The 20,048-nt window shown below is 34.2% G+C and overlaps 2 protein-coding genes across 6 annotated transcripts in view; one reads left to right on the top strand and one right to left on the bottom strand.

The window, feature by feature from the left end:
- The window catches only part of LOC145673172 (uncharacterized), a 76,909-nt gene extending 64,336 nt beyond the window's left edge, over nt 1-12,573 (bottom strand). Inside the window, exon 1 of one of the 2 annotated variants that reach the window (XM_081742617.1) lies at nt 12,428-12,573. Coding sequence is in view for 1 of the 2 variants with exons in the window: in XM_081742616.1 (XP_081598742.1) it covers nt 11,205-11,286 (82 nt within the window). In the remaining variant the exon portion in view is untranslated. Of the gene's footprint in view, nt 1-11,204; nt 11,406-12,427 lie in introns of those variants that run through there. The other variant, XM_081742616.1, reaches the window with a different exon arrangement.
- The window catches only part of eIF2Bgamma (eukaryotic translation initiation factor 2B subunit gamma), a 40,852-nt gene continuing 32,345 nt past the window's right edge, over nt 11,542-20,048 (top strand). Inside the window, exons 1-2 of one of the 4 annotated variants that reach the window (XM_081742614.1) lie at nt 11,542-11,676; nt 19,346-19,531. In XM_081742614.1, the coding sequence (XP_081598740.1) occupies nt 19,375-19,531 (157 nt within the window). In that variant the 5' untranslated portion in view covers nt 11,542-11,676; nt 19,346-19,374. Of the gene's footprint in view, nt 11,758-11,879; nt 12,079-19,345; nt 19,532-20,048 lie in introns of those variants that run through there. The other 3 variants (XM_081742613.1, XM_081742612.1, XM_081742615.1) reach the window with 3 other exon arrangements.

Genomic DNA, 20,048 nt, shown 5'->3' with positions numbered 1-20,048 from the left:
TGGACCACCCAAATTTATCATGATACATATTAGGGTCCAATACTATAATACCCAATGTTGAAATTGGTCAATTTCCAAAATGTAAGGGGTGGGCCATGGTACCTTCCCAAATTTTTCAAGGGGTGCATTAATATACCTATGTCTTATGAAAGGTAATGGACCCCTGTATACGCCCATATAACCATATAGGGTAATAACACCTCATCCAAGGGGATAAATTGAGCCAAAAACCAAACACGTGGTACTACGTATTGCTTACGTTTATATTTTGGCAATTTTGTACCCTTAAAAGGAAATGAGGTGGACCATCCAAATTTATCATAATACATATTAGGGTCCTGTACTATAATACCAAATGTTGAAATTGGGCAATTTCCAAAATTTAAGGGGTGGGCCAACGTACCCCCTCCCAAATTTCTCAATGGGTGCATTAATATACCCATGTCTTAAGAAAGGGAATGGACCCCTGTATACGCCCATATAACTATATAGGGTAATAATACCTCATCAAAGGGGATAAATTAGGTCAAAAACCCCCGAAATTTCAATTTTTGGCAATTTTTTTACCCATGAAAGGGAACGACATAGACACCCAATACTGATAGAGGTACATACTGTGGTCCTAGGCTACCACACCCAATTTTTAGATTTGGCAATTTCCAAAATTTAAGGGGGGTGGTCCTATGTACCCCTGCCAAAATTTAAGGGGTGGGCCAAGGTACCCCTGCCAAAATTTAAAGGGGGTGGTCCTAAGTACCCCTAGGTCATTGACCCTGGGCTAAGGTCATTGACCTTTGACCTATGACGTCACAAAAATTTTTGCTGACTCGACGCAATATAACGGGACCACTACTACTCCTGATAACACGAACTCGTGGTGATAACACTAATGAACTTTGTGGTCGTTACACCTCAGAGATCACTACATTCTTAATTTATATTACCGCCAATGGTACGCACGTGTACAAAATAACGGCATCCGACCATCCTTTTATATCCTTAACTTCTTTTTGTCAGTCAGTTTGGTATTGTTATTGATGATGGCTTAAGAAATCAATGCTGCATATGAAATTGGAGGTTAAACAAAAAACACACATAACTAACGAGCTGGTAGGAGTGGGGTGAAGCATGCTGGGTTTACGAAGAAGGGCGCCAGGTAAAAAAGGTAGGGACACAGCTCTATAGCGCGTCTCACTCTTAGATTGCAGTAGAGTAAATAGAACGCGCTGTTGCCACATTTCTTCCGCCGTATGTTTTCTTCTGAAGAAAGAACAAGAAAGACTGAAAGAGTGCCTGACTGTAAATAAAGCCTTTCTCAAATTCATATATTTTCATTACTTTTGCCATTCCATTTGCGCAAATTCATTTGGAACGTCGAATTGGAGGGTACGAAACAACAGTCTAATAATTGGGTGTTAGGTAGGGGGTTTCCTTTTATGATGGTATATAAATTGTTGCAATAAAATTTTAATGGGAGCAATACGAAATCGAGAGAACATATGAAACGAATATAAAACATATGATTGAAATAAATGGCAGGCTAAACTGTTTCACACAGAAATTTCCTGTACCGATTGTGCGGCAAGTTCAGAAATAGCAGTGTGTCTGATACTTCTACTGAACCTGGATAAGAATGTTGGAGAAGGGATGATCGTAATATGTGACGAGAAAATATGACGTACAAAAACGCTCATTTGTCTATGTACGCAAAATATCTGCAAAACTAATTTCGTTTGTCAAACAAGTTACATTGTAAAGTATAATGTGAAGAGCATTGCCATTTACTCCTGTACTGCAATATAAGGGTGAGACGCTCTATAGAAGAACGTATCCAGATGATGAAAAAAAAAAAAAAAAAAAATGAAATGAGTCAATGAGGTGAGTCTGACCATCCATGAGTCAAATATTTAACTCTGATTTCCTCTGTAATCTCTTGTGCCATTTTCAGTGTATTTGCTTGTGTTGTGCTTCAATTCATAGTCGCCAACAACTGAATGACGTTCGTAACCTTCCTCATCCTCCAAGCATAAGTCAGCACCACAGAATTAAGTTTATTTAAAGGTACTTTTATTTTCAGGACCAGCGTTATATTATATATTTGCTTATATGACGTTCATTTACCCTGCCATTAATGCTCCGAATTGTTTAGGCTCTTCTGCGACCGAATTACGATACAGTTAATTTAATTTTACAAAAACAGTGTTTTCTGGCTTCTATACTGTCAGATTCGAAAACAGACGAAAGGACACATACATTTTCTGTAAAGAATATACTACAAAGTGACTACTTATAACTTTATGGCCACTGGTACGTGTCAAACTAAATGCACCTGACCGTTACGTTAATTTTGGGCAACCCACCCAGACAGCACACGGGGATATCCTATTGGTTATTCAGTCCGTTAACAATTACATGCTCTAAAGTCTCCTGGAAAATGGTCACCACAGTTCGCGCGAGAGTCATACTGGATTTAGTTACGTGGATTCTAATTAACTTTCATTTTCCTTATCAAAATACGAATCATATCATGAATCATGCTAAAAGTATCAAATTACGGAGGCTTAATGAATATAAAACAGAAAATTTGAATACGCCTGTTATAGAAATTGTCACCGTCTCCCTTTAGAAGAGAAATTTTCGAAAATTCCCAATTTAACCCTTTTCGGATTTAGAGATTTTTAAGGTAAATTTTAGACTTTCAATCAAGCAGCCACTGCATTACCACTATTTATTCTTGAATTTTGGTTCTTATCTAAGTTTCTTCAGAATAAAACAACCTTCCAAACGGTACCATTCGCATGTCCGTATCATATAATACCTGAAAAGGAGAATTCAAGGAAGACGGGACTTTTCAGAAAAAAATCCTTTTCAAAAGTAAGCCAATCTGGACTGGTTCTGTGTTAACGTACAGATTACAAAATCACTTGAAAAATACTAAGTAGTATACACAATCCATGTACAAAATATCAACCTGTTATCATGAAAGCTAAAGGCGAGAATATTTCCCTTAAGCATAACAAAAATAGAACATTAGAGACTGCAGAAAATTGGGAGAAAATGTTTCCCTCATAAATAAAGCATTACATAAAGCAGAAACTTTTACCTACTTCATGATGATGGTGTTTGCAGCTCCTGCCAGCATACCGTCCTCTGCCAAATATACAGAGGCTTGGCATTCGCTGCACACATATATACGGTCCCTTTGATCTTATTTTTCTGTTATAGCAGGACTTGCAAATTAATTGCGTTCCAGTTCTCACAATTGCATGCCAAGCAATATCAGGAATATGACTCCCTGATGTACTGGGGACATACGACTGTGACGAACCACCACTCCCAGCCTTCCAAAATTCCACTAGCAGTTCCTGAAACTTATCATGAGACTTTACCTTCTTCTTCATCGCACTACGCTGTACTCTTGAAGGCCACACAGATGACGTTTTGACCCTCACCAAACTGACGAGCTCTTCGAAACACATGTGACCTGTTTCGCAATGCATTACGACTGAATAATAAAAATATCCAGCAGTAATAGACGTTAAATGAGCGATTTAAGACGACACACAGGTATGGTGCATAAATTCCGAAAGGGTTAATGGAGTTCATAAACCTAATCTCACATATCGAAGTTAAGCGCATCCTCACATTCGGCACTTTTTGAATATAGAATCAGAAAATTAATATAAAAATTGCCCCTTTTCTCCTTTTAGGTTTGAAGTTTCGAAAATGATGTAACCATTATTCCCTTATTTTTAATTAAGAATGTAAGTACTAAATTTCGCAGCTCCAACTTAAGCAAATTCCCTCATTGTTAACATCATAGCATGATGTTGATGGGCGTCTAGTTTCGCCTAGTCCTGCATGAATGTTCTTCCTGTTTTGAAACGATGAAACCACTCGTGACACCGGGTTCGGCTCATACATTCACACCGTACACTTCCTCAACATTTTCGCAGTTTCTGTACATGTTTGGCCAATTTGAAATAAAATTTGACATACAAAGACACAAAAAGACACACTGCTGTTATTCAATCTTCATTTTCCTAACATCATTACATCGCCACAAGTACGAAACACAATTTAACTCCAATGCTCGCAATCTCACATGGGCAGAAGTGAGGAGAATGTGATTACCGTTAAAATGCTTGGGAAGAATTCGCCGCTGGTAAAAATAAACTCAAGAACAGGGTTACGTTGATTACATTTTCTTCGAAGTTCACTTTCTTTCTGGACACATCTCGTACGCTGTATCGCAGTTAATAATGAATGTTTAACTATTATAGATTGGAATAGATGTAACTTCCTTCATGTTCATTCTGGAATTATTATTTAAATAATTATTATTTTTCTGACCAGACTATACATTTCTTAATTAAAAAATAAACTATTTCGTAACAGTTTCCATAAGGTAACGTTATCTTCTTCAGACGTTAATATGTATGTTCATATTAATGTAGGTAGTAGAGATATATTAAATTTTAGTTTTAAATTTATATTATGTAACAATATGATATTATAATTTACAGTTCCCTTTGAATTTATATATATTATATATTATAACTGTTTATATTAATATATATAATATAATCACTATTATTATCATTTTTCGCTTTCTTTTCTTCTTATTCCCAAATATCAATTAATTTCCGTGAATTTTTATTCTTCAATTCTTTCTAATAAGCTATCCCATAATTCATGAATTTGAAGTCCATTCGTCCAATTCATTAATCTTTCTCTTTTTTCTCTCTTAATCCATCTCGCTTCTTTCCATTTACTTATTAATGTTTAATTCTCTTTTTATAAACCTTGTACACCTTCCCAATTTATATCATGTCCTGTTTGTTTATTCTGAAGGTATATCATCTCTACCCTTAAAATCCTGCATTTGTATCGTTTTCGTTTCATTTATGGCACACACGGTTTTATTCGTTTAATGTATAGTTCTATCGCAGTTCCTTTCAGATTCAAATAGTTTCGGTACTAGTTATCATGTAAATTCCTTTATAATTCGTTAGTCAGTTCACTTGCTCCAACTCTGTATAGATACTGCAAAATTATTGGTACTTTAGTGGTTGGATTTAGTTTAATGATTGAATATTTAATAATTTTACTGGTATTCTATGACATATGAAATGAATAATTATAACTCAACATGTTACCTTAAAAATGCCCCCTCGTTATTCTTGTGCGATACATTCCATGAAGGATATTACATCGATTTACCAAATATTAATAATAATAATAATAATAATAATAAAATAATAATTTTTGATATGATAAAAGTCTTAATGTAGAAGTAAGTGCCGATTTATTCATGAAATAGGATATCCAAAACATGGATTTTTGTAATGTTGTCAGCGAATAGGCTTACGGTAGATTAAAAACTAAATCTGATAAATGACGAATAAGAATTTTTAGCTAAGATATATACCTTAGTTCGTATTTTTAATTAACAAAAATATTATAGCTTTTTTCTCAATTCGAATAAGTATTTTTTTTTAATTAATCGTAACGGTTATATCTGGACGTTAGGATAAGTTTTGAAACATTAGTTTTTAATATTAAAATTATCGTTAGGTTTGGGTTGATTTGCTTTTGTTTTCCATATGAACTGTTCCAAAAATGAATCTACAGGACGTGCCAAAAACATCTGATGGTTTTACAATTGAGATAACTTTTTTGTATTTTCGAATCAAAAAAGGAGGGGGGATTGTGTACATTTTGCCATTGCATTCGGTATATGTTGTCATTATTAATAACATCAGCCAAACTGTGAAATGAAAGTACAGTAGCTTATGCAGTGAATATTAATGCAAGTGCAGTACTAATACACAATAATTAAATACACAAAGAGGAGCGTAACGTTTTTTTGTTTTTTTTTTTTTTTTTTTCCAACTCTCCTTATGGCCACCCGATCCATCCACATCTAGCACATGTATTTTCATTCTTTCTAAATGACATTTTAATTGTGCACCGTACAATTTATAAACAACAAAAATCTATTTTTCGTACATAGCATCTTCATTGCGTGACTGTGTAACAAATATAGTTAGGGAAGAAAAGGAATTATATTACAAGTTTTTCAACTGAGTATGGAGTTGTGTGATTTCCTTATCTATAGACATAATCTCTTTCTTCTTTAGCGAAGCTGTTTTACGGATGGCATTTGACTATGTCAATAAAGTAAAGCAAGGCTTCTGGTCTGCTTCATGTGCAAACTGATTTGCTTCAGTCTACAAAGCTTCACTTGTTTCCATCAATTTCCTTTTCTTTCTCTGCAGCTCCTGACAATTTTCACTTATCTCTTTCCTCTTGCTCTGCAATTGATTTTCTCTTTCAACAGTTTTTATTTTCTTCAGGTCTGCCATATAGCACTGCCTTATGGAAGGCACGATGCAGCATTTTTTTCGTGATGTTAATTGAAGGAAGGTCTTTATGGGAAATGCTATCATACACCAATCTCGAATCAATCAATGATTTCTCCTTCATATTTTCAACAAGCAGAACTTTATTTATGCTATAACTTCGTTCTACAGCAGCCTATCTATGAGACAAAACCAGATATGATTAGAAACAATCTTTAAATTTTTCCCAACCATCCAACAGTTTTTTTGTGCAAAAACAATCCAGCCTCTCAGGGTCCAACTTATATCCAGCAAGTGCATCTTCAAACTGACCAGTATTTTTCCACACAAAACAAACAGCTGATCATATTTTTCGAGTGTAGCCCATTTCTTCCCCAACAATGACTGAAGGATACCACGGAACGTTATGGATGACACACTATCTGGATTTAGGCATGTAAGGTCTCTTACAAGCCTATATTTACATAGCATCTCTTACAGTGGACTCTCCTGTATGACACACAACAGGAATTTGGACAGTAATGTCTGGCATTCAATTCTAAACTGGAGATTTTCCCTTTCAGTCACGTTCCTCTCTCTGCATGCACTACGGGGATTTTGTGAAGTTGCAAATCACAAGTCCACATTTGATACAATCACCATATTGCTGTTATAGCAAGGAATTGAGTTTCACCTAAATATGACCCTGTCACAAATAGCATTCACAAACAGCATATATTTTACTGAAGAGTAAGTACTGCTGCCGAAATAGACTGATCATGGAGGATTGATACTGGTACAAAGCACAGTTTCTGGAGGATAGTGCTGGTGACAGCATCCAAGAATGAGTTGACAGCAGGGTTGGTAAAAACCATGGTTTTTATTGAAAAAACCAAAAAACCACGTTTTTTTTTTGGGGGGGGGGGGTTAAATAATTTGCTCTATTTATTTATATCACATATGAACAGAAATAAGTTTGTTTAGTCTTGGTGTTATTATGCAACAACCGGGTTAGCTGGAAGGAATCATATAAGCTTAAAGCGGAATCCAAACCGCTTCTTGGCTTACACCCGAGAGGAACTGTCCTCCATTTGGACTCGAAACCGGGACTAATTGGCCAAAAATGCAATACGTCTGCCGTCTCACTCAGGAAGGACTCCTGATAAAAATACGTTGTACTAATCTTTACATACTCGTCAATATAATTGTCAAGTCATTTCAGAAGGACAAAAATATACAGTTGCGCAATGGAAACCATTATACAGAATTACATATAGACAATTTGGAAGTACTGCAGAGTACAGAAGATCTAATTTAGTCCAACTTAGTTCACTACGACTTTTATCACTCCAAGTTAAAGAAATACAATTTAATTTGCATATCAGTAAGAAAAGTGAATTAAGATACGAATTATTTCAGTTCACTTTGGCTCTAACCCATTTATACATAAATAGATACCAAAGATACTTCTGATTTCAATAAATGCCTCTCGTGGGGTTTGTATGACCTCCCCCCTCGCAAAAAAGTACGGCATTTCGATGTATTTTATCAATATTAAACACAGGGTGTCTACTAAAACTCCAAAATGAAATTTCGTAACTTATTCGTGACCTTTTCTTAACCAAACTATAAAATTTCCTAACATTCTGAAGAGCGAATTTAAGTGCAAATTAGGCCGAATTTTCATGCATGCGATAGAAGAATGCGTAGCCATTTTTGGTGGTGAATTTTGACGTTTTATAGAATAAAATTTTCCAGTCTGTTCTTATATTTGTACAGATAAAAAAATTCGTGACCCAAAAGCTAAATTTCTTGACTTTCATGACCGTTTTCTGATTTCGTGACTTTTTCATGATTTTCGTGACCGGTAGACACTCTGAAACATTATTAAAACGAAACCATATTTAGAATTTTTCTTTTGATTGGAATTGCATAACAATTATAACAAATTATTAAAAATCATAAAAGAAACATTCATAAACTTTATTATATATCAAGTTGCTTTTGTAGTATAATCTCGTTGAGTAATGAATGGGGAATTTAGGTCTGAATATAATACGAATAATATACTGAAGTGAAACGTGATAACCCACAAATGTGTGTTCATCAAGATTTTATGAACACTTACACTTTTACGAACATTTTTCAAGTTTTGGTTTAAACCTTTTATATATATATATATATATATATATATATATATATATATATATATATATATATATATATATATATATATATATATATATATATATATATGTACAGCTGGTTTAAACCCTGGATGAAAGACTAGTAGATGAAAGAAGAAAAGAGAAGTTCTTCCAGCCAACCATCCTGTTGGGAGAAAGAACGTCCATCAACCACCCAAACATGCAGGATCATAACAAATTATTATTCAGCACAAAATCAGAAATAGCAAACACAGCAACTAACTAAAATCTTCATTATAATTATAAAAAATCTGACATTCAGTATTTCTGTAAATTTCAAGTACAAATGCATCTTCAAGGTCTTTTCCAAGATTTCCAGGACGAGTGGGAACCCTACAGAAAACTTCGATGCAGTACGTCACGCCATTGAAACTAGACTTTGCTGTTCGGTTCGTCGACATTCCATTACTTCGGATATTTCAGATCGAACCCATCGAAGACCTCAACTAGGCTCAAGGTTTCAGAGCCTAATTTCTGCACTCGAATTGGCATTTTTTACCCGTACAAATTGATGCTAATACAAGAGCTAAAACATCGTGAACATCTAAACTGACATGCTTTCCCTGACAGGATGTTGATGAGGCCCATTTTCATCTATATTTTTATTAAGGAAATAACACTTTTCTTTTACTGTTTAAAGTTCTGAAATAGTAACCATCATAACTAGCCATTCATATCTGACTGATATCGTCTTGTCACGCGCGCAATTTTTGGGGGCACGGGAAAAATTACGGCACCACGTTTGTTATGATAGGTGCGGACCGAGAGTCGGGGTTTTGGCGGCAGTTCTCAGTTGCAATAATTCACTATGCATGAAAATCATTGGGTATTGTTGGACCATCAGACTTGAAGTCCTGGAAAACTTTAGCATGGGAAACCAACAAGTGGTTTGTTCTCATGGATAAGAACAATCGAAAACAATAACTCCTTAGTTTAAACAAAAACACCTGGATAGCACTTACGCAGCTTTTAGTCTTTTAGAAAGAACAATCAAAATTTACAGGTAAGATTTCCTACTCTGCACGGAAAGACTTGTAAGGTGCAAATTTCTGCAGGTGGCAAAATTAAATAATAAGTACGGCATATTTTTGGATTTACGGGGCCAGATTTTTTTGAGTAAAAATTTCTTACTTTCTTGGTATGCTTTCTGGTTTTTGTTCGTTCAGGTTAGGTTAGGTTATATTAGATTAGGGACAATGTTTAGCAAAAGAGCTCCAGCTATTTTTTTTTTTAATGTTGCAATTTCGGTAGTTTCTGTTCACATTAGGTTAGTTTAGTTTAGATTAGGTTAGGTTACTTTGTTAGATTATATTAGTGTAGGGATCCAACATAATTTTCAAAAAATGATAGAATTTCGCTTATATCTATCAATTTTAGGTTAGTTTGAGTTAGTTCAGATTAGTTTAGGTTACATTTGGTTAGGTTATGTTAGATCTAAGAACTTGCATATTCCATTTCTCCCGTAAAATTTGTATTGTTTATGTACTTCTGGACCCCTTCTGCTAATCGTTTACCTAGATAAGATTAGCTTAGGTTAGGTTAGGTTAACTTTGTATTGGCCCCCAAGCCCCAAAACTATCCCATAAATACTAATACAGCTGCATTTTATGTTACAACTGTAGGTTACTATCTAGTGTAAAATTTATTACTTGAGCTTTCGGGTTGGCTCTACCAAATTTTTACACATTTCTTACATTTTTATATTAGGTTAGAGCTTCTAAAATACTGGTAATAATTCTTACCTTCAAAACGCCTTTCACTACCATTCAAAATTAATTTCAATATTCTGTGCACTAACACAAATTACTTACATTTACATTCTCATTCTTTCAAGAAAAATGTTTCACATCGTAGTTTATCTATAAACTTCCTATTGGGTAGATCCGTCTGCTCGAGTAAACCCGTGTAAAATCATCACAATTGCTTTGCAACGGTTAAAATAAGTAAGTGTATATAAAAACGGCCGTATAACCTACATCCCTTTGCCCCGGCGGAGTATTTCTGCACAGTGTACAAGAATTGTACCTTATGTTTACAAGTAAAACATTGAAACCACTGCTAGTACTGTCGAAAATTGTATCCCTACGAAAAACTTTCATGTTTTCACTACCTTTGCTTACATGCATACCCACTTGTCCCTGAGGCGCCTGTTCCCTTCGGAGTCATCCTCGCGAACTCACCGGCTTTGCTCTGCCCTGACTCGGTTAGATAGTATTTGTGTAAAGCAGCCACCTAACACAGGTTGGTTTATGTTCTCTGCATTGTAATTTTAACAGCATATTTGCGGACGCTATATTTATACCCAAATCGCAAAAGAATTGTAATTATTCAATAGGTTCTCTTAATAGTTCCATCGAGCTTCATCTACGGTAAGTGGGGTATTGTCATGTCGCCCAGCGCAAATATTTTTGAGACAAATAAGAAGGAAAATAGCGGAAATAATAATCTTTCAAGTGGTACGTCTAAATTTGACCTGCACGTTTCGTGATGCTAATATGTCTAATAAAAGTGTAGCCACTAATTGAATATGACTTCTTTTGTGGTCTTTGAAAACCGTAAAACTCAAGAAACGTTTTATGTATTTATTTATCTCATACCAGATTGTCAACCTGTACGAAAACAGATCCAGCAAATATAATAAAATAAATCTTACCTTCCTGTTTCTTCTTCGGTGAGCCTGATTCGAACATGTCTCCAAATTCCATATGTTTTCGTTTCTTAATAAGCTTTTCCATTTTATTTAGAAAAACATTGTAATACGGTATGAATAACTTAATTCATCTCATAAACAATAACAACCTATTGCATTTCGCTGCTCATCTGTTCATCCAAGGCATAGTACATATTAAATTAGTTTGTTGAAATGAACAAACGATAAGTAAGTTCTAAGATGAAATTCCAAATGCAATTATACTTGCTCGGCAATGTTTAATGTAAATAAAATTATTTTAAAAACTAAGCATCAGAAAGATTAGTGTTAAGGAAGATAGATAGGATATTCTGTTGTAACTTTTCGTTGAGGTTTCTTCCTTGAAAGATTTCATTCATTCCAGATTTTAAGGAGATAGCTCTGAACCGAACGAGGAAGAAGGTGTAAACAGTTGTCAAAGACGAGAATAACGCAGGTGATGTATGTATAGTAGGTGACAGTTGTGATCACTTATACTATTATTGATAGCATATACTGCATTTGGTTTCTTGCGTGTGTAAGTTTTTTAGTTGCAATTTAAGGTCTGCTTTACAACGTCTGCTCTAGGTACTATCTTTACGTTGACAGAAAATATCACGGGATTAATATTCACTGAAAGCATCTAAACTTAACATACCTAACCTAACCCTTCCCTATTCTACTGTTCTCTTCCGTACTCTATTTTCAGCACTGCTTTTCGAGGCTTAAGAAGACTAACTGGAACATGCCATAAACTCACAATTTATTTACGTGTTTTCTATTGACCTGAAATATTTTACTTAGAACATCGGAAGTGTCGATACTTGTAATTAAATTGTTAAATAATACAACTGTGCAGGTAAAACTAAGCCCAGCATGCAATTATTATATAACAAAGTACATTATATCATTCTGCAAAAATGATCGGTTAGTATTTCTAATTATACAGCCGACACACAAATTGGGAGAAAGTTTACGACGAAATCGTCGGCTCGTAAATAACAATCAAATGAGGTAATGCTCGACAAGCTTTGAAGAATTTCGAACTCGAATCGTGAAAGCTTCAAACTACAAATTACAACAAATAGGATTCAGTGATCTGATCGCGTGATTGTACGTCATGCAAACAAATCACAGTCATCGGAACAGGATAAACTAATGAAGGATATGCAATCAAAGAAAAAAGACGACCGAGGATTCACACTTACCGAGCCGATAGGTTAACCACTCCGTAAATAGCCATACATACTATCATTCTTTGAATTCGATACACAGCCACGCAGTTACCGGTAACATGAACGATAGCCTGCCTTTCTGTCCAGAATAGATGTCGCATCTTTAAAAATAATAATAATAATAATTTCATTCTACATAGTGAAAATTTCGTATTTCTTTTTGGAAATGTAATTAAAGGAGAAGAAAACATTTGTAAAAATAAATAAATAAATAAATCCCCGAAACTTTCAGCTCCAAATTGTAAGTTCGTTTTTCGTAAACGCGCAGCAACATTTAAAGGGAGGCAATTTTATGCTTTATTAGAAATACAACACAGTTTCTGTTTATGATCTTCGAAAACACGTTTCCAAAGAAATAGTACTCCAATTCATCTTGCTAGAGTAATTGGGTAGCATGCAATCTGCAGTTATTTGACTTTTTCGGTAATCATCAATTCAAGTCCCACAATCTGCAGAATTTTTTTCCTTCTTTTTTTATGCATCTTTAAGCAATCAACCTTTATTCTAAATATGCTTCTAATATTTATTTTAGAACCTTAGCGTGAAAGAGAAACTTTAAAATTTTAACATTTAATTACTATCTAAGCAAACTTTAATGAAATATTACTGAAATAAACATTCACTCCGTCTAGCCTTTGTAAGTAGCATGTAGAAATAACGAACGTAGTCTATTAGCTGTTGATTAACTTTAATGTAGGGATAGTTTTAACTCTAAGAATACACCTTTTGGCAATTAGAATTACTGCAAAAACATTTTAAGCATGTTGACACATATCTCACATAGTTTTATAATGTTTGCAATTCAGTAAGACTTATAATATTCCATCTGTGTTTATATTATTTTACTGACATTTCAAAAGCGCTTCCTTCGTTATCTTTCGTTTCCATTTGTTACACCACGAGATATAAACTATATGACTTCACCCATAAGCTTAAACAACCTGTTTTAAAGTTTAATTGTGTTAAATGATTGAAAATTATTTTAATAATTACAGTAGGGTTAAAAACTGGATGGGGGCAGCCAGAATCCAGACTATAATAGATATGTCGTGAATTTACACAAGGTCCTGCAGAAGTTTCTAACTTCTCTTTCTCTCTCCCGATAGATATTATGGCTAGATTGGACATTCTCATTGTGGACTTCAAACGTATTTTACACATTACATAACAGAAAAATTGAAACTATATCTAATGTTTCAAAAATCCTCCCCCCCCCCCCAAAGAAAAAAGCAACGCTTACTATAAACTTTCAATTATTTCTGTCTCTCAAAAAACTGGGGGACCTAGGCCTCCCGATCCCGGACAAGATCCTTCTCTAAGTAATACATCACATACATAACTGAACTGGCACGAACATGGGCCCGAGATTGCCGATATTAAAAGTGATATATTTAAGGTTCTGGTACTGGCGTTTTATGTATTGTATGGGAACTACGTATTATCAATAATAATAATAATAATAATAATAAATAAATAAATAAAATAAAAATAAAGTAAGTCTGGTTAAAGTATCAATAATTTGGAAAGGTTCTAGAACACAGGTTCCCCTTCCCATTTAGCTGTAATAATGACAAAACAACGTGCCCTACGGGGCTTTAACGCACCTTCACTCGCTAACGCTCGCACGGCAATACTATGTGAATTAAATATACTTTTGTACAGAAAGGAACCAACCTAGGCCCCTATATGGGTGGGGGATCTGTGTTCCACAACATTCCCAAGGCTCTAGAGTCCTAGTCCGCACACATAGTTGAAGATGGGTTAGTAGCCAGATTGCTTCCTTTATCAAAGCTCAATAGTCAATTCACATAGTAATGCCGAGCAGGCGATAGCGAGTGAAGGCGGGTCCAATAATTCTATTGTCCAAACCCTTGCTGGTGTTTTAATTAGGAATGGGCAAAACTGGCTTTTGTAGAAACCGGAAGAAAAACCGAAGACAACATTTCAGTTTTCTCCAAAACCGGTTGTTTTTCACCAAAACCGGTTTCGGTTTTTCCAAAAACCTGTTGTTTTCGCCGTAATCGTTTTCGGTTTTCCCCAAAACCAGTTTGAGAAAACCGAAACTGGTTTTGGTAAAAAAAAGTGAAGAAAAACTATCTGGATTTTGGAGAAAACTGGAACCGGATTTGGTGAAAAATCGAACCAGTATTGAAGAAAAATCTTTTTTTTTTTCATATAAAGATGCTCGGAAACCGGTCTCGGTTTTTCCAAAAAAAAAAAAAAAAAAAAAAAAAAAAAAAAGCGGAAACCGAAAATCCTGTTTTTGTGCTCTCCACTAGTTTTAATATGTATGTAGTCCATTCTATATAACCTAGTCAACTTTATCACTAATATTAAATAATTATGAATATTAATTTAGATAATTCAGTTTCAAATTGGCCCGTCCACATAGACGAATGGCCAGTCGAAGTAAAGTTATTATCTATATATATAAAAGAGAACGCACAAATCCTTTGTGAACTCATCACGCTAATACGGCTGAACCAATTTCTTTCATTTTTGGGGGGTTATTATGATTTGGACCCTAGATGGTTTTTATCATATCACTTTAATTTTTAATTACCAGTGTCTTGAGATAATTGACCATTCAAGTGTCCATACGTACAAATCCTTTGTTATTAGTTCATCATAGGTAAAAATAAACGTATTTATATGCAACCCGCATGACCATGTGACTCGGCGGGTTAACATAAATGACAGGCGCTATAATTTTAACATTTACTGCAATTTGAAAGCGAAAAAGTAAAAATTATCTAAGTAACAAAGTTTATTGCGTTCCGGGGTGACCGCAGCGAAGCGGGGTGAACGCTGCTAGTCACTAATAATTATAAAAGTAATGGCGGGTAGTGGCGCCGGACATTGTTATGTTATGCTAAATAGTTTAATAATTATATCAAGCTCTTATTTTGTCTAAAAATAAAACTAATTAAAACATTAAAATTGAAAAAAATGAGAGTTTGACGGTCAAGTACTTATCAGTTCGGCTACCATCTTGATCGCCTCGTATCAATAATGTATTAAAAATGAGTATAAAACTCTGTTACTTAGCAACGTTATCTTCAGAGCTGTACTAATTTGGGGATTGGTTGTTCAATTATTATGATATACTTTTAATTGATATAATTTTATATTTCAATATTTAACAATTAAATATCGTTACAATTACAGTTTATTTTAAACTTATGTTAATTATTTCATTAATTTTATTGCTTTCATTATTTTTTATTTTTATTTATAACTAGCATTGATTATCCGCTTCGCTGGGTTAAAATGAACATTAAGTGCAGAACTCCGTATCTCATGTGTTTCATACCAGTGAAATATGCTGTTTTTGTTTTTAGTGGCATCGATTTAAACGGAATCGGAAAGATCACTGTTCATCTCAGCGACCCCGAAAACTATGGATCGACACTAATATCGGTCATTTTCGATCATTTATATATATATGTTCCCCTCCTCCTCCTCCATGTTCCCAGGCACGGCATCGAAAGTGTCACCGTTCATCTCAGCGACCCCGAAAACTATGGATTCGACAATAATATGGTTAACTTTTGATCAGATTGATGTATTTCCCTCTCCCAATTGCTGGGCTGAATTTGGATGTAAACGGGATCGAAGGTTTCACTGTTCATCTTGGCGACCCTGAAAACCTTGAATTCGACACTGAAATTGGTCATTTTCGATCATTTTTATATCTCCTTTCTTCCCCTTCCCCAAGTTGCGGTGTTGAATGTGGATGTAATCAGCATCAGAATTGTGACCGTGGATCTCAGCAACCCCGAAAACTATAGATTTGATACTAATATCGGTCATTTTCGATCATTTATAAATGTTCCTCCCCTTCCTTCCCTAAGTTGCACAGGTAAAGTGATATGACCATACCATCTCAAGTTTGAGCCTGATTTATGATGAAAATTTTATCGAGATCGGTCTGGTATTGCAAGAGCTATTAAGTTTTATTTATTTATTTTTTTTATATATCCCCTTCTCCCCCTCTCCTAAGTTCTACTGTCAAAGTGAACAGCTAAAATCACTCCCACGCCAGAACCGCATTTTCACAGAAATGAGTGTTCTTTGAAGTATATCGCAGTTCATAATAAATCTGTAAAAAGGATATGGGCGAATAATCATAACCATCATCTCTTTAATTTAATATATGTATCAGGGGTGGCAAAAACCATGGTTTTTATTGAAAAAACCAAAAAAAGTTCTTTTTTTTTTGTTTCTTTGGTTTAAATAATGTACTCTATGTATTTATATTAGATATGGACAGAAATTATGTAGTTTGTTTCACCTTGATGTTATTATGGAACAACTAGGTTATGCTGGAAGGGGTTACATAAGCTTAAAGCGAAATCCAAACCGCTTCTCGGCTTTCATCCAATAGAAATTGTCCATTTCGAGACAAAACCAGGACTAATTGGTCACAAATAAGATTGCCGACTCACTCACGAAGGACTCCTGATAAAAATATGTTGTACTGATCTTTACATAGGCCTAGTTGTTAATATAAATGTCAAGAGTCATTTCAGAAGGACAAAAAGATAAACAGTTACACAAGTAAAAACATTATACAGAATTACATATAAATCGAGAAACTCCCGCCTTAGCCATTGGGAAAATCTTGTTATTACTTTAAATGTATTTGTATGTAAAATTTTAAGGTGAACGTATCATAATCACTACGCTAAAACTGATGTATTAAATTACAAATTTGGTATGTAGGTATCGTTCAATAAAATTAAAACAAAGTCGAATCCAAGCTGAGGTTGAAAGCTACGTAGGCAGTTGATAAATTTTGCCAATTTCTATCAATATATTCAAGCAACCTTGGCTTCTTTATAAAACAACAGGCATTCAGGCAAGTAGAAATATATAATTTGGTTTCGTTTCGTATGTTTAGGCTTAACATCCTTATGAAATACCAAGGTTATCACGGAGAAGACTTTCGCTTAAATGGACACCTCGAATCGCTACTTGGTTTACACTTAAAAGATGGGTTGTGGTTCGACCGAGAATTGAACACGGGACCCCTTGATTAAAAGATGAAAAGTAGGTAAACATAATGCAGATGGTTTGATATGTGGAGACGTCACTATGAAGTTCACACGATTTAATTTTTTTTTTTTTATTTATTTATTTATCACCTTGGTTTAAACCAGCCAACCCCGATATGTATACATGCAATTCATTGTTTAATAGTGAATTTCTCCTATGAACTTTCCAAAATGCTGCTTCAGTCAAGTAAGTCCTGAAGCAGATGTCTTCGCATATCGAAGTATTGATTCAAAGCAACCTACGACATCGCCTGCAGTAAATATTTTGTTCTGTTATGTGGAAAAGAACGTTTTTAAAATACGGAGTGTTGTTTTTTTTTTTTTGTTGTTTGTTTGTTTGTTTGTTTGTTTGCAGCTTTTTTCCCCATTGTTCACACTTCACATACCCTTGAATTACATAAAGGAACTTGTTATAATAATATATTAAGGCTCTTCGCTAAGCCTACGCCCACTTCATCCTTCCGCACTACATACTACTTTTTTTTTTTTTTTTTTTTTTTTAGTGAGCAATTTAAAGACATTGAAGAACATTGGAAAATTTGGAAAATGAGCCAGATAGTGTAAAAGACAATGATGAAGAATATAAAAAAGTTAGGAAATGAGCCAAATAGTTTAAAAACAACGAATAATATAAAAAAGTTGGGAAATGAGCCAGATAGTGTACCTGCAAAAGGCTATAATTTGAAATCAAATTAACTTTACGTATACAATAAATGGTACTTCCTTGTCTACCCCAAATACTATCAAAGATCTGGGAGTTATATTTGATAGCAAATTAACCTTTACTCAACACATTGATGCGATAACGAGTAATGCATATAGAAACCTAGGTTTAATTTATAGGATAGGACAGGATTTCTGCAAACAATCAACATTTATAAGGTTATATTTTTCATATGTGAGGTCAAAATTAGAATACTGTTGTACTGTTTGGACACCAAATGTTATTAAATACACTGATGCAATAGAAAATATACAATTTAAATTCTTAAAAATGCTTACATACAAGAAAACCGGTTTCTATCCAAAGTATGTCTCCTATGAAGACTTGGTAAGGAGTTTTAATGTTCAAACATTAGAAAAAAGGAGATGTGTTTTTGATTTGTTGTTCTTACATAAATTATTAAATGGTAAAATTGATTGTCCAGAATTAGTTTCAGAAGTATTATTACGTGTCCCAACAGGTAAGACTAGAACAGCAAACGCTGGGACATTCTATTGTAGAAAAGCGAGAACAAAAATATTACATAAGTCTCCTCTGTGGAGAATGTGTGCTTCATATAATGAAATGATTAGACTTCATGTAATAGATGTGTTTAGTATATCAGAGAACAAGTTCAAAAGAATTATCATGCAATAACTTATGTATAACTAGATAACGTATATTTGTATATGTATAATAGTGTATGTTAAATAATTCTGTATACGACACTATAACTGGGCATTAAGCCTGCTGTGTTGTCCTTATGAAATAAATAAATAAATAATAAATAAATAAATAATAATTGTTTTCAAAACATTTCGTATAGTGTATAAATTTGAGCGCCCTACAATTATAACCCCTCAAACTGCGCAGTCAAATGTCTGGTGTATAAGAAAAGGATTGGAAACAGTTATTGGTTTATTAGAATAGTATTTTATAGATACTTCCTAGCTTACTTGGTATTTCTTATATTCTTCATTCTCTTAATTCACCAAAATTCAGTGAAGTGGAATAAGCTTAGTGAATACCCTTAAGCATGCGCTAGCGAATTGGCGAATTGTAGTTTAAAACACGTGTTTTTTATTTTATTTTATTTTCTTATTTAATAATAATTACTATTTTTAATTACAGTTGAATACAGTGTGAAAGCGAAAAGCAAGATGGTGGCGAGCGAGTTTCAAGCTGTGGTAATGGCAGCTGGAAAAGGGTCAAGAATGACGGAGCTGACAGCCTTTAGACCTAAGTGTTTGCTTCCAATAGGAAATAAACCAATGATCTGGTATCCATTACAAATGTTGGAAAGAGTTGGGCTCCAAGGTAATGAAAAGAAAATTAAAACTCTATATTTGGTTTGAGTGATCTTTGTGTAAACGTAAACGGTACACTAGTAAACGGTAGTTTGTACGATTTATTGTTACTTTTTGTAAGTAATATTTCCAAATAAAGTACTTTTGTAGTAATCTTTATGTTCAGTCATGGCGTTTGAACGCGAATGTGAGATGCAATTATTCCATTTAGGGGCATCTGGATTAACTGCTGACATTTCGAGTTTTTATTTATTTATTTATTTATTTATTTTAAGGATACAAACAGATCCATTTAACATAACTTTGCATGTCTTTCTCTCTCTTACGGTTACTTTTCTTAGTAGTTTAGGATGTTTCTGCGTCGAGGTCATTGTTTTCTTCGATTTTCACATTCTATTGATTTTTCTATAATCATTTATATATATATATATATTCTCCATTCATCGCTTTTAGCCTAGAATCTTAGGCCTAGATATTTTATTTTAATGTTTCTATCTCTCGAGTAGGGGGGTTCTTTGCCCTCAGGG

Source organism: Thermobia domestica, chromosome 16 (assembly GCF_964235325.1).
Source record: "Thermobia domestica chromosome 16, izTheDome1.hap1.1, whole genome shotgun sequence".
NCBI lineage: Eukaryota > Metazoa > Arthropoda > Insecta > Zygentoma > Lepismatidae > Thermobia > Thermobia domestica.
Note: the sequence above shows the minus strand (reverse complement) of the source record. Positions and strands in the feature narration are given on the sequence as shown.